General features: G+C 39.9%; 1 protein-coding gene and 1 non-coding gene across 2 annotated transcripts; both read left to right on the top strand.

Moving 5' to 3' along the window:
* Positions 1-1,318: 1,318 nt before the first annotated feature.
* LOC118674606 (fibrous sheath-interacting protein 2-like) lies at positions 1,319-13,300 on the top strand. The gene is made up of 7 exons (XM_036346616.1): positions 1,319-1,417; positions 1,701-1,826; positions 8,031-8,192; positions 9,309-9,398; positions 10,688-10,827; positions 12,428-12,569; positions 13,027-13,300. The coding sequence occupies exons 1-7, from the start codon at positions 1,319-1,321 to the stop codon at positions 13,171-13,173; spliced, it is 906 nt and encodes a 301-aa protein (XP_036202509.1). The 3' UTR covers positions 13,174-13,300.
* Positions 8,564-8,667, top strand: LOC118661353. Its single transcript, XR_004969307.1, has one exon. It is a non-coding gene; the product is annotated as a U6 spliceosomal RNA (small nuclear RNA).
* Positions 13,301-13,713: the final 413 nt, after the last annotated feature.

Raw genomic sequence — 13,713 nt, forward strand, 5'->3', positions numbered from 1 at the left:
CAATTAGGTCTGTTCTTTACACATACCTTCACAGAAATTTTCTTGAAAGGAAGACATTGTTTTTCCTGTTTTATAGGGGAGAATATTTTAGAGATAGAGAAAAAGGAATTCAAATCCAGAGTTAGGATTCAAAACCATGTCTGCTTGACTTCATTTTACCAAGGTTATTTCCATTTTGGCTTTTTTTTTTTTTTTTTGAGAGAAGGAGGGATCAGAGGAAGGCTGAAAATTGAGGAAAACGAAAGCAATCTTACGATATATGTTTATTGAATAAATGAATGGCGATATTTCTTATTTTAGGGAGTGGATGCTGTGAATTAGAATAATCAATTGAATTTCCCTATAAGGACATTATCTTGGAAAAGAATTTCAGATCCAGCTTTGATTAGAAGTTAACATTCACTGATTTCATGCTAAACCAGTACCATAAAAACATTTGAAAGCATGTATGTGGATCAGACAATTAAAACCATCATTATAATATTAACAACCTACCAGTTAAGCTTAACTTGAGACCCAGGAAAGGAGTTGGGCATGATTGGTAGATCAGCCTTTGGAGGAAGTAGCTGTGCCGGGAAGAGAGGGCCTGAGCTCTGGAACTGAGAGCAGTAATTGTTATGGAGCAAAGCAGGGTAGATACAGTCCTTAACTCTTAAGTGTTGCCTGTTCTTATTTGGTAACATGAATGAATATATGTTGTTGAGCCCTTTGAATGTTACTTTAATTTTTAAACTTTGGGATTATAAAGTGAGAGCTTAAGGCAAGAGAGGTGACAGTGGACACCAAAGGATCAAGAAGGATAAAGGGTAGCAGTCAGATGAACTGGATGAGAAACAAGGGTCAAAGGAACGTCATTGAGACCTGGAGTGGGAAGTGGTTGCAGGAGCCTGGGAAAGGTGTGGCCATAGTGTCTAGGAGGGGACAGGTGGAAAGCCAGGCCTCTGGCCCTAGAATGGTTGGTACAATCACTCCTGGAGTTTTCTTTTTCTGGAACCATAGCTCCTTGGAGGCCCGAAGAAATGAGCCAGCTATGCGCCAGCAAAGCGTTATATGTTGTGACTTGGGGTTTGGTTTGATGTGGTTTTGTGTTGGTTTCAGAGAGAAATGATTTTTGGACCAGGCCCTGTGGACTGATTTCCCCAGCTCTGGAAGCTCAGGCCTCAAGCGAGAGGAGCCAGCCTCTGAGGGCTCCGCCCTATGGGGCCCCCACATTACAACCTGGAACTCGGAGATAGCGGGGCCTCAAGCAAAAGGGCATACCGGCCATTCCAGGTGAGGTCTGGACAAGGGATGAGGAGGGCAGGGGCCCAGGTCTTCAATGGAGAGTTACCTCAGCACCCATTCCAAGGGTAACAGCGTTGCCACCACCAGGAAGAACTCTAGCAGCCTGGACAACAACCCCCAGCAGTGTGGAGCTGTGAGTGGCAAGAGGCCCTGTTTTCCTGTGGGGCAGGGCAAAGAGAGCCACAGACAGGTCACATGGGTGTAACTATGGTGCTTGGGGTACCTTCATGCAGTGCAGTGGGGAGCAGCAACTGGCTGGTGACAGACCAGGTCTTCAGGGCTGTCTGACAGGCCAGGCCCCTTTAATCCTGACTGGATGACCCTTTGCTTCCTTTGGTTAAACTAGGGGTAGATAGGCTTGAACTAAGGAAATAAAGCCTAAAAGGAAAGACAAAACTCTCCTTTGTTCCTGACAGGGTGAGCACGAAGCCCATTTCCCAGACAGTGGAGTGGCTGCACTACTGGATCTGCCTCTTGAGGTCAAGCTGCCTGTGATCCCTGGGAGCAATAATTTATACTATACGACGAAGTTAAATAAAAAGGTAGTTTTTGTCTTGACATTGGTTGACTTTGCCCATTTCTACTTGCTTTTAAAGTCAAGTAAGTGCTACATTATACAAACTCCATTAAGGGAATTCGCATTAACATTTACAGAAAAAAAAATCAACTCAAACACACATGTAAACCAAGGTATTGTTTAGATTCATGCCAATCAACTTCATTTAGTCTGGCTTGCACAGAATCATGGGATGGACAGGTGTTATTCTTAGTTCTCTCTTAAGTTTTAGAAGCATGTTAACTTTTTTTTTTTTTGGTAACAACACAAGATATATTCAGTGAGATTTTATTTACTTAGAAATAAATATGTTTGGTTCAAAGGTGGAAAATTATTGGTGTTGGCTGGCATTTAATTATGTTATGATTTTAACCAATAATAAATTGGACAAAAATCTCATTATAGAAACTTCTCTATGATTTTGTTTTGAGAGAAATTCTATTTCATACACAACAGTGAGGAAAAAATGGAATTGAAGTGAGTTAACATACTTAGGTACTTTAACTTCACTTTAATGGAAGAAAGCTCTGCCTCCCGGAAGACACTCCATGATTTCCCCCAACCTTCCTGTCCAGTCTTTTTTTTTTTTTTTTAAATTAAATCTTTATTGTTCAGATTATTACATTTGTTCCTCTTTTTTCCCCCCATAACTCCCCTCCTCCCAGTTCCCTCCCCACCCTCCGCCCTCACTCCACACCCACTGTCCTCATCCATAGATGCACGATTTTTGTCCAGTCTCTTCCCGCATCTCCCACACACCTTTCCCCCCCAAGAATAGTCAGTCCATTCCCTTTCTATGTCCCTGATTCTATTATGATCACCAGGTTATTTATTCACTTGATTCTTAGATTCACTTGTTGATAGATGCATGTTTGTTGTTCATAATTTGTATCTTTACCTTTTTCTTCTTCCTCCTCTTCTTAAAGGATACCTTTCAGCATTTCATATAATACTGGTTTGTTGGTGATGAACTCCTTTAGCTTTTCCTTATCTGTGAAGCTCCTTATCTGACCTTCAGTTCTGAATGATAGCTTTGCTGGATAAAGTAATCTTGGTTGTAGGTTCTTGGTATTCATCATTTGAATATTTCTTGCCATTCCCTTCTGGTCTGCAAAGTTTCTGTTGAGAAATCAGCTGACAGTCGTATGGGTATTCCCTTGTAGGTAACTGAGTTTCTTTCTCTTGCTGCTCTTAAGATTCTCTCTTTGTCTTTTGCTCTTGGCATTTTAATTATGATGTGTCTTGGTGTGGTCCTCTTTGGGTTCCTTTTGTTTGGGCTTCTCTGCGCTTCCTGGACCTGTAAGTCTATTTCTTTCACCAGGTGGGGGAAGTTTTCTGTCATTATTTCTTCAAATAGGTTTTCAATATCTTGCTCTCTCTCATCTTCTGGTACCCCTATAATTCTGATGTTGGTACGCTTGAAGCTGTCCCAGAGGCTCCTTACACTATCTTCGTATTTTCGGATTCTTTTTTCATTTTGCTTTTCCAGTTGGGTGTTTTATGCTTCTTCGCATTTCGAATCTTTGCCTTGATTCTTGCACTCCTCTGGTCTGCTGTTGGGTGTCTGTATAATATTCTTTATTTCACTCAGTGTATGCTTAATTTCTAGTTGGTTCTTTATCACAATATCGAGGGTCTCATTAGATTTCTTGTAGATCTCATTAAGTTTATCGGCAGTTTCTAGAAACTTATTGAAAGACCTTAAAAGTGTGGTTTTGAGTTCTGTATCCTCCATTTCTGTCATGTTTCTTTGTCTCCGCATTTTTTATGCTTTCTTGGTGCACCCCCTTGTGGCCTTTGTGTACTGTCTTGTTGTAGTTAAGCCTTGGTTGTTGTTGGTAATACTGGCGGGGATTTGACCTCCAGGCCAACTGGCTATGAGAATCAGCTGTGTCTGCAGTGGGAGAACTTCTGTGCTGGATCTCTAGGGCGGTGCTAATCTAGCCTTTGCCTGAGGCTATCCGGCAATGCCTCTGTGCAGGGCTTGGGCGGGGCGGGTCCCAGGGGATCTACAGGGCGGGCTGGAGCGAGCAGTTATGGCTGCTCTCAGTTCCATCCCTAGGTGCTCTGCCTCACTGAGTCCCAGCAACTGCTGCAAACCTCGGAGAGAAAGCTGCCTTCGAGTTCCGACTGAAGCCAGACAGTCCTGCTTCTCCCGTTTGAGTCTGGGTCCCTAGAGACTCGCCCGGCTCTGGAGCTCAGAGTCTGAAGCTCCCTCCCGATTGAAAACAACAACCGCGCCCTCCGCTGCCAGCCTGCTCCGCGAGCACTCCGCACCTGAGTATTTCACTTCAGCACTGCGCCTCCTCTGAGTCTGGGTATGATACTCTCTTTCCTTCTAATTGTAGAATTTCCACTCAGCCAGCCTTCCTGTGGTTCTGGATGATGTCCGTTCTGTCTTTTAGGTGTAATTTGAAGTGGTTGTTCGAGGCAGCAATCTCTGGCGTTAACCTATGCCGCCATCTTGGTTTCTCCCCTGTCCAGTCTTTACTCCCACCCAGAACCTCCGCTTCCTCCAGTTGGGGTCTTTCATACCTCCTCTCACATACCATGGGAATGCTTCTGTGCCTTTCCTCACCTTCCCCCAAACCTGGTGTACCCGTCCCTCTTCTCCTCAGTCTATGGATTTCAACCATATTTCAAGATTTATTTTGTGAACTATCATAGCCCCCAGTGAGCTTATATTTCCTTAGAATTTGCATTGCCCTTGTTTGTATAATTTTACTCAACACTATAATTCTGTAATTACAGTTTTATAACTTAACTCATACTGGGTTACGGTGTGTACTTCCCTCAAACACTTTCTTGTTTTTAGTTCTCAACACTACTCCCACCCTGAAACCTACCCAGTCCTTGAGTCAAACACTAACCCTGAAGGAGGTGGAGGACATTCTTTTTGAATGGTTTCTTTGATTAACAGAGCCAAAAATTCTACAAGGAAGAATTCCATGAGACCCCCTTACCCTTCTGCTCTCTGTGATGTCAGAAATGAGTAGGTATTTGATACTTGCCAAGTAAACATGATTTCTTAAAGCAAGTTTTGCTTCTGGAAAATACTTGTTTTTAAAAACAAATCTGTTTTTATAGGATAGAGCAAGCTGACTAAAAACATGCCTACTTCACACAATTTAACTGGGTCACATTCACACAAACTAGCTTTCCTACAGCATGCTTGCCACCTATACTACTACTCTTGTGTTTAAATTTTGCCCTCTTTCTTTTGTCTGCTTCCTCAAATATATTATTTATTGTGTTACCATTTTCTGTCAAATATTAATTCGCTTATCAACTACTTTTTAAAAAATGTTCTCTCTATTCTTATGTTCGTTTTCCCCAAACTGTCTTCATTTAATTATAATTTGGCACCAACCAATTTCCTTGAAGACTGAGTTTGTGAGAGCCTTCCTTTTCTTTTAGTAAAAGTTTCTCAATGAATAATGCTTTATATTTACACTTTTAGTGTGTTTCTTCTTTTTTTTCCCAAAGGGACACAAACCAGTTATTTTAATTGACAAACAGGATTATCCTGGCTCCAATGAATGAATTTTTTGTTAATCCTCACCCGAGGATATTTTCCCATTGATTTTTAGAGAGAGTGGAAGGGAGGAGGAGAGGCACAGAGAGAGAAATACAGGCAGTCCTTGGGTTACGTTGGATTCGAGGTACATTGTTTTGTGGTTACATCGCCATCTCCCATTTATTTATTAAAAAAAAAAAGTTCCATCATTTCGACGTATGTACATATGTGCTTTATGTTTTTTATTATTTATTTACCACAAGTAAAGGTCAGGAATTGTTATCTTTCTTTTAAATTTTTTTTACTGTTTCACTTCATTACTGCTGTGTATATGTTCCAGGTGAGTGACACAGGTGCTTATGTAGGTGGGTTCCAACTTACGGCGAAAATATCTCCCATGTAACCTAAGGACCTACTGTGATGTGAGAGAGACAGATCAATTGGTTGCCTCCCGCACACGCCTGGGGATCTAATCTGTAACCAGAATCGAACCTAGGACCTTTCAGTCCATGGGCCAAAGCTCTATCCACTGAGCCAAACCAGGTAGGGCATGAATGGATTTGTTTAAAAGGTGTTCTTTGTTTATAGGTCAAGTAGTCCAGGTTTGATCTTGAGAAACATCTCATCACAACTAAAATCACTATCTAAAAGAACTCGACAGCTAAATGTCAACCTCTAAAAGAAACAGTCCGACAGTCCTGGACTCATGACTGTTGGTTGCTTCATATCTGGCTTCACTGAATTCAAGACATTGCCCCACAGAATTCCATTCTCTTCCTTCTCAGGGAAGCACTGGCAATTAAGGAATGATTGCATTTTATGATTTAGGCCCCTTGGAAGGGTTAAAGCCTGGGGTTAAGGCTGAAAACAGAAACTTTCCAAGGAAGCTTTAAATGGAAAGGAAAGCTAGCATCCTATCAGTTCCCACCAATCCCCTTTGCCCACATATGAAGCATCCTCCCACCTACATTAAGGGAGTTCTTTTAGGACACCACCCAGCCAGGCTGCTTAGTGATCAGAACATGACTGACATGGCTTCTGCCAGACAGAGCAACACAGGTCCCTGCAGACAGGTCAGGACTGTGGAGTCTTGTACATTGAATCGGGCCTGCAAACAAGATAGGTGCTCTCAGGTTTGCCACATCCCCACACATTCCAGTCGCCTTTCACTTGGGCCAGTTCCTGCTTTGATATTACTTTAGACTAAAACTTCTGTTTTCCTGAGCAAAAACACATAAACAAAAACAAAAATAATGTAAAGACACTAGGACAAAGTCCACATCTACTTCTGTCCTCTACTTTTTCCCTTTCACAGGTTCTTGCTTAATGTATTAACACCATCCTGCTATTAAAAATTAGACTAAGAATTCACACCAAAAAAACCAACCAACCAACCAACCAACCAACAAAAAAAAGCCCCAACTTGGTAATGTTTTCATTTACAACTGAGATTAAATAACAGCTATTTCCTCTAAAGCAGGGGTGGGGACCATTCGGCCCATGGGCCCTATAAGGCCCTGAAAATCATTTGGTCTGGCCCTGCCAAGGCATTAGGGGTGAGTTAATTAAATGTTTGACAAATATAGCAGGCTAATTTCTAAATTGATAATTTTGTATGGCCCACAAATGATATTTTAAATATCCAAATGGCCCTTGGCAGATAAGGTTCCCCACCCCTGCAAAATAACACATAGAAACATGACTATTAGCTGATATTTTTCTTCTTTTAAATATTTATGGCTGTTGCACAAGGTTGTATTTGGTCTTTCACATATGGAGAAATCTCAATTCCTGTCAATATCCTTCATAACTGGTTCAATATATTAAACTTTAAAATCCAGATCTTGATTTTTTTCCTGATTATAGCATTCAGAGATTGTTTGATTTCTTGTATTAGATAAGATCCCAAGAAACAATAATTCTTTAATCCATCATCTTTTTTTTTTTTAATATATTTTATTGATTTTTTACAGAGAGGAAGGGAGAGAGACAGAGAGTCAGAAACATCGATGAGAGAGAAACATCGATCAGCTGCCTCCTGCACATCTCCCACTGGGGATGTGCCCGCAACCCAGGTACATGCCCTTGACCGGAATCGAACCTGGGACCCCTCAGTCCGCAGGCCGATGTTCCATCCACCGAGCCAAACCGGCTTTGGCTAATCCATCATCTTTAACATCTGAGCTTTACTTCTATTATTATTTGATAAACTTGTTCCCATGCATCTTCAAAAAAGATTTTCCAATTTCTTCATTTTTAGATTATTGAGGTATAACAGTCATAGTTAATATTATCTCTTTATACTTTGAATGCAGTCCCTTGACCTGGAAGAGGGAGGGAGGAAATGGAGAACTTAGCATTAGCTTTGTCCATTAAAACACATTTTATCCTAGTCTCTTTCATTTCCTTTCTTCCTTTCTCTCTGGCTCAGGGATAGAAACTGATGGAGATCAGTGGAGGAATTGAGTGAGGGTGGGTTTTTAGAATAATTCAGGTCAGGTGTGTGTGTGTGTGGTGGGGGCGGGTAGGAATAAGCGATAAGCATTACACAATCCAAATCTTTCTGTTGCTGGGTTTCCCCATGTCGAATTCTTCTTGCATGCTTTATTTTGAATGAATATTCAGTCATCTTCAAAATTTACATTTATCATCTTTTAAAATCTGTGTTTGCAGCTTTTTCAACCTTCTTACGGTTTTAACCTGACTGATCCTTATTGTCGACTTTTGGACAACCAATATAATAGTCTTCATGATCCACATTTAAGAGCGTACCATTCACGTGAAGATATCCGGAGGAGATTAAAGAAAGGAGGCTACATTACCCGCAATAATGAAGTGGGTTGAAGATTACTTCCTTTTAATCATTGAATACTTCCAAGACTTGATATAAACTGGCTTCAATACTTTACTGGAGTGGGGGTGGGGTTTCACTTTTAACTTGGTGATACTTAATGAGAAATTCTATAAATTACTTAGTATTTTGGGTCAAGGGAAAATCAGACAACAATTACGTTTCTAAATGATACTACTTCTTCCACCTTTTTTGTTTATAATATCAAAAGGTGATTACCAAGTAATTTGAGGATATAAAAATAATTTTCTGACTGTATCACAGTTCTCTTTCTCTGTCTCCAGTGATTTTGTATGCTTGCCAAGGATTATGTCTTACGAAATTTTTAAAAACTCGAGACAAAATAAGAACACGGGTACTTACTTTGGCAGCACATATACTAAAATTGGAATGATACAGAGATCAGCATGGCCCCTATGTAAAGATGGCATGCAAATCCATGAAGCTTTCCATATTTTTTAAAAAGAAAAAAAATTAGGAACACAGCAATATTAGCCTGATACAATCTTGATAAAACATAAGAATAGTTTTATATTCTAATATGTATTGAATATGTAATCATTATTACCCTAGAGGCCCGGTGCATGAATTTATGCACATTGAAAGAACATTAATTAGAAGAAATATTTTAGAGGCTGGGAAGGGACCATGGGAGTTTGGCTCCAGGGCATGTCTGGCCCATCTCACCCAGTCCCAATTGGTGGGACTCCAGCAGCAAGCTAACTGACTGGTTGGAGTGTCTGCCCCCTAATGGTCAGTGTGTGTAATAGTGACTGATCGAGTGGTCGACCAAATGGTCGACCAATTGGTTGGACACTTAGCATATTAGGTTTTTATATATATAGATAGGCATTTTATTCTAACTCCAATTATGTGTACTAAATTCATAAATCATATTTTAAAAAAGTAATGAGACTTAGATATGTCCTGTTGTTTAACAATTGTAGAGAGCTACTACTTACAAAATTGTTAGCAATTTATTACTCTTGATACCAAAATGCTATCAAATTGCATATTATTAATATTTTCCCTTCAGAAACTGATTGCTATGATTTTTAAATGTTTATACTTATATTTTTTGTTATTGTTTTGTTTTTTAGGTTATATGTAACTTGACTGAGTTTAACAAGTATAGGCAATATCTTACAAGTCTGAAATTAGACTTCGAAAGGCACTACGTAAAAGAACAAGTAAGTTAAATAGTTAAATTTGTTTTCTTACGTAAGGTTTGGAAGAAAGGTTTACTTGTATAAAAAGTATTTTCTTGTAATACTTTTACCTTTGATTATGACAGACTAATTATTTTTTCCAAATGAAAATTTAAAGCAGGAGTAAAGAAGAATTTGAGGTTGCTTTATGGGCCAAGAAATGGAAAGGGACCAGGCCATCTATTAATATGTCAGTGGTAGTTGGGTATAATTTAGTAACTAAATTGCTAATCCAGTGTGTTTCTTTTATCTGAGTTGGGGCCAATAGGAATAATCTATTGTAGCAGCAAGATTTTAAAACTGGAACCAAAGTTAGCTTGAGTAAAAGGAGAGGAACAGTGTGAATAGTTATAATGTCCTACAGGTGACTCAAGAACATATACACTGTGTGTTTGTACTTATGCACATGCAGCTGTGTTCATCCAGTAAAAAATTATATTAAAGGTAAAGTGAAATGATTAGGGGTAGAGAAAGTGAGTATAAATAGTGACTTCTTTTCAATTTTAAAATTTTTATTTAAAAAAAGAATAGTTATATTGATTTTTTTTTAAGAGAGAGAAACATTGATATGAGAGCTCAACATGGAGTGGCTGCCTCCTGCCTGTCCGCTATGGGAACTGAGCCTGAACCCGGACATATGTCATGAGGGGAATGCTTTGACCAGAATGGAACCAGCAACCTCTCGGTGCATGGGGCAACAGCCAAGCAACTGAGCCACATTGGCCAGGCTCCTTTCAATTTTTGACTCAAAGGTAGTGTGTGTGTGTGTGTGTGTGTGTGTGTGTGTGTGTGTGTGTGATGCAAACACATGCCTATGAGTGAATTTGGATTTTAGGGTCAAGAAAGGTATGTGCATGTGTACTTTTACAAATTTATGTTCTACAGTGAGAAAGTGGTATAGAAATGAGAATAACTTACCTTTACCTTTAAGTGTTCTATATTTCCCCCTCTGTGTCTAGAGTTTCTCTTGCCCTTCTTCCATACTTTCATTTAATTTTTTTCAGAATGGATAGAAATGTACAATGAGATATTTACTTTTAATTTTTAGAGAGATACATTTTTACTTTGGTTCAGTTACCCATGTCTGTAATGGATTCAAAATAGATTTAAATGCAGTTAAACTGACTTAGTTATTTAGAAAATACAAGAAGTTTACTAAACACTAACTATAAAAAGGTATATGTCAAAGGACAATTCATTTCTGTAAATTTTAAAAACATATATATGTATAAATACACACACATACAGATATATGCATTTATATGATACAGGGAATGCTTGCAAAACAAATAAATAAACTACAACTAAACAATCAACTACATGGACTTCCTGATGATGCACAATTCCAAAATTGGTTCTTATGGGAGGAGACCCAACCTTTTAAGGACCAGGAGCCATTAGAAATGCCCAGGTAAGATGGAAGTGAATGCATATTTTATGTATAGATTGTAGACTCAAATAAGTTGGAAAAATACTAGAAAGAATTGGAGCTGGAAATTTTTAAAAATGTACTAGACACTATTTAATCCCACTATTGACCTAAGTATAGAGAGGAAGGGAGACCAAGAGGTACAGAAATTGGGAACTTGGGTGTCAAGGGAAGGAAGAGCAAATTCCACCAGAGACGACAGGATTTCTGGGAGTACAAGAGGTAATCCAAACTGATAACTAAAGGACAAATGAGATCCAAAATCCTTCCTGTTGTTGCAAATGGAGGAAAACAATCTTTTAGCACTGGCCTTTAGCAGTTGCTTCTATTTATTTTTTAAATATATTTTATTGATTTTTTACAGAGAGGAAGGGAGAGGGATAGAGAGTTAGAAACATCGATGAGAGAGAAACATCTATCAGCTGCCTCCTGCACACCCCCGACTGGGGATGTGCCCACAACCAAGGTACATACCCTTGACCGGAATCGAACCTGGGACCCTTTTGTCCACAGGCTGACACTCTATCCACCGAGCCAAACTGGCGAGGGCAGCAGTCGCTTTTTATGATTCATCTTTAAGGGCTGACAGCATTAAATTTAAAGACGTTCATGCAAAGTCAAAAATAGAGGTTTGTCTAAACTATATCTAGTACTGATGTAGAGATGCATTGCCTCCAAAAGAAAATGTGTAAGCTCCTCAGATATTACCTGCTCATGGTCAACCATAACCATTTCATGGTCAAGCCCATATCTTAGGGATATTATTGTTTTCTCCTCCTCCTCTTTCATCCTTCATTAAGGTGAGGGATTGGGCTGCACAGCCTGACTTTTATATTCTGTGGGTCCATTTTGTGGTAGTTCCATAAGCATATTGACATAGCAGAGACCCGAATTATAGATGGAAGATTTGTTTAAGGCTCTGCAAGTCACTGGGGACCCGGGATACATCTTTTTCTTCGGAAATTCAACCTTTTTTTTTTCTTTCTAGATTTGAAATTAAATTTTCAGTTATTCCAGCCTTCTTTGCAAACTCACTGAGTTATGAATAATTACTGTGCAAAATGTATTTTTGTGTTTTTGTTGTTAATCTTCAACCGAGGTTATTTTCTCTATTGATTTTCAGAGAGTGGAAGTAAGGGGGGAGAGACAGAGAGAGAAACATCAATGTGAGAGAGACATCGATTGGTTGTCTCCCACATGAGGGCCCGGGATTGAGCCTGCAACTGAGGTACTTGCTCTTGACTGAAATAGAACCCATGACCCTTCAGTCTGCAGGCTGACACTCTGTCCACTGAGCCAAAATGGCTAGGACTGTGCAAAGTATTTTGAAGGAATCTGCTCCACATTTTACCACTGTCTTGGCCATAAGAACAGATACTGACATGGTAGAGAGATCTGTATGACAAAGCATGGTGAGAGCTGGCTTACAAGTCCATGAACAGAACTGAGAGAAAAACTGAAAATTCTTACAGTGCAAGAAATAAGACTGAGTAATGAGGTGGTCTGGGTGTATCAAAGCAGCTGATGCCACTATAAGGGAAACATGCAATTCATCTTCACTTGCATTTGCACTTTTATTTAGTTATTTGGATAAGATAAGTATGAAATTAGATCAATGTGGATGTACAAGAGAAGAGCAGCGCCTCCTCTGGTTGGAAAGAGAAAAAAGACGACAGCAGGAACACACAAGAAGAAAACATATTCTTCATAGAAAATTTGAAGAGGTGAGAGATACATTTAAAATATTAAGAGAAAGATTGTGCCTAGTGTTTTATTTGAAAATAATTTTAGTTGTCTATAATATTTCTTGAAGTCATTTCAAGTCTAAGTAATTTACCCACATTAATCTTTCTTCACAGCTATGATATACAAGTTGTTACATAAAATAATGAGACTGACACCACAAATTATATCTGCTCTTAAGGAGAGGATTGTGGAAGTTACCAGGCACCATTTAACTCCCTGATCGCTTTCAGTGTGAGCGGGATATCTTTTTAAATTTAGCATTCCTAGTAGGAGTGCAGGAAGGAAAGAAGCCCATTCAAAAGCCAATGTTTGACTCCCACTACACTTGATCTGATTTCTTTTAGGCTCTTGACTTGTTCTAATTTGCTTGTTGGTGGTGGACAAAATACAAGGGGTTACTGTAAACACTAATCACAGTAACACTGTGCTCTTCAGGAATGGAAGAAAAAAGAGATGCTGCTTCTGACAAAGTCTGCAGAAGGTGTTCAGAAAGAAGCTGGGCTAGAGATACAACGGCGCAGAAATAGAGGAGAGGGTGACAAAAAGGTAGATTTAACTTTCACCTCTAATATGGGCTGTTAGAGAAGAAGCTTTTGTTAGTTTGGATTTTTGAAAGTACCCTATACAAGATGACAATGGATTGGTTCCCCTAAATGATATGTGTTATATTTTGACCATAATATAAAAAGTCCTGCCTTATTATTTGATACTACTGCTTCAGTGCACGGATTTGTGCACATTGAAAGGAAATTTATTAGAAGGTGGCTGGCGGAGCGGGACTTGGCCAGACGGACTGGACACACCCTGGAGCCAACCTCCCACGGTCCCTCCCCACCCGGCTGCACCTGAAGTAGCGCTGTGGCTCGAAGGGCATCTGTGGAGTGAGAAGGGTCCCTCTGGTAGGTGGGGTCCCTCAGCCTGGCCTGCAGGGATCAGGCCGAAACCAGCTCTCTTACATTCCCTGAGGGGTCCTGGATTGCGAGAGCATGGTTCTCAGGTAACACCCCTCGCAATCAGGCTCCCTCCTCTCTGGTTCTAGGGTGCGTCACCCGAGAGCTGCTGCTGCCAAGTCACCACAGCTCGGCAGCTCCTGTGTTGAGCATCTGCCCCCTGGTGGTCAGT

The sequence above is a fragment of the Myotis myotis genome, unplaced genomic scaffold (assembly GCF_014108235.1).
Source record: "Myotis myotis isolate mMyoMyo1 unplaced genomic scaffold, mMyoMyo1.p scaffold_m19_p_1, whole genome shotgun sequence".
NCBI classification, from domain to species: domain Eukaryota; kingdom Metazoa; phylum Chordata; class Mammalia; order Chiroptera; family Vespertilionidae; genus Myotis; species Myotis myotis.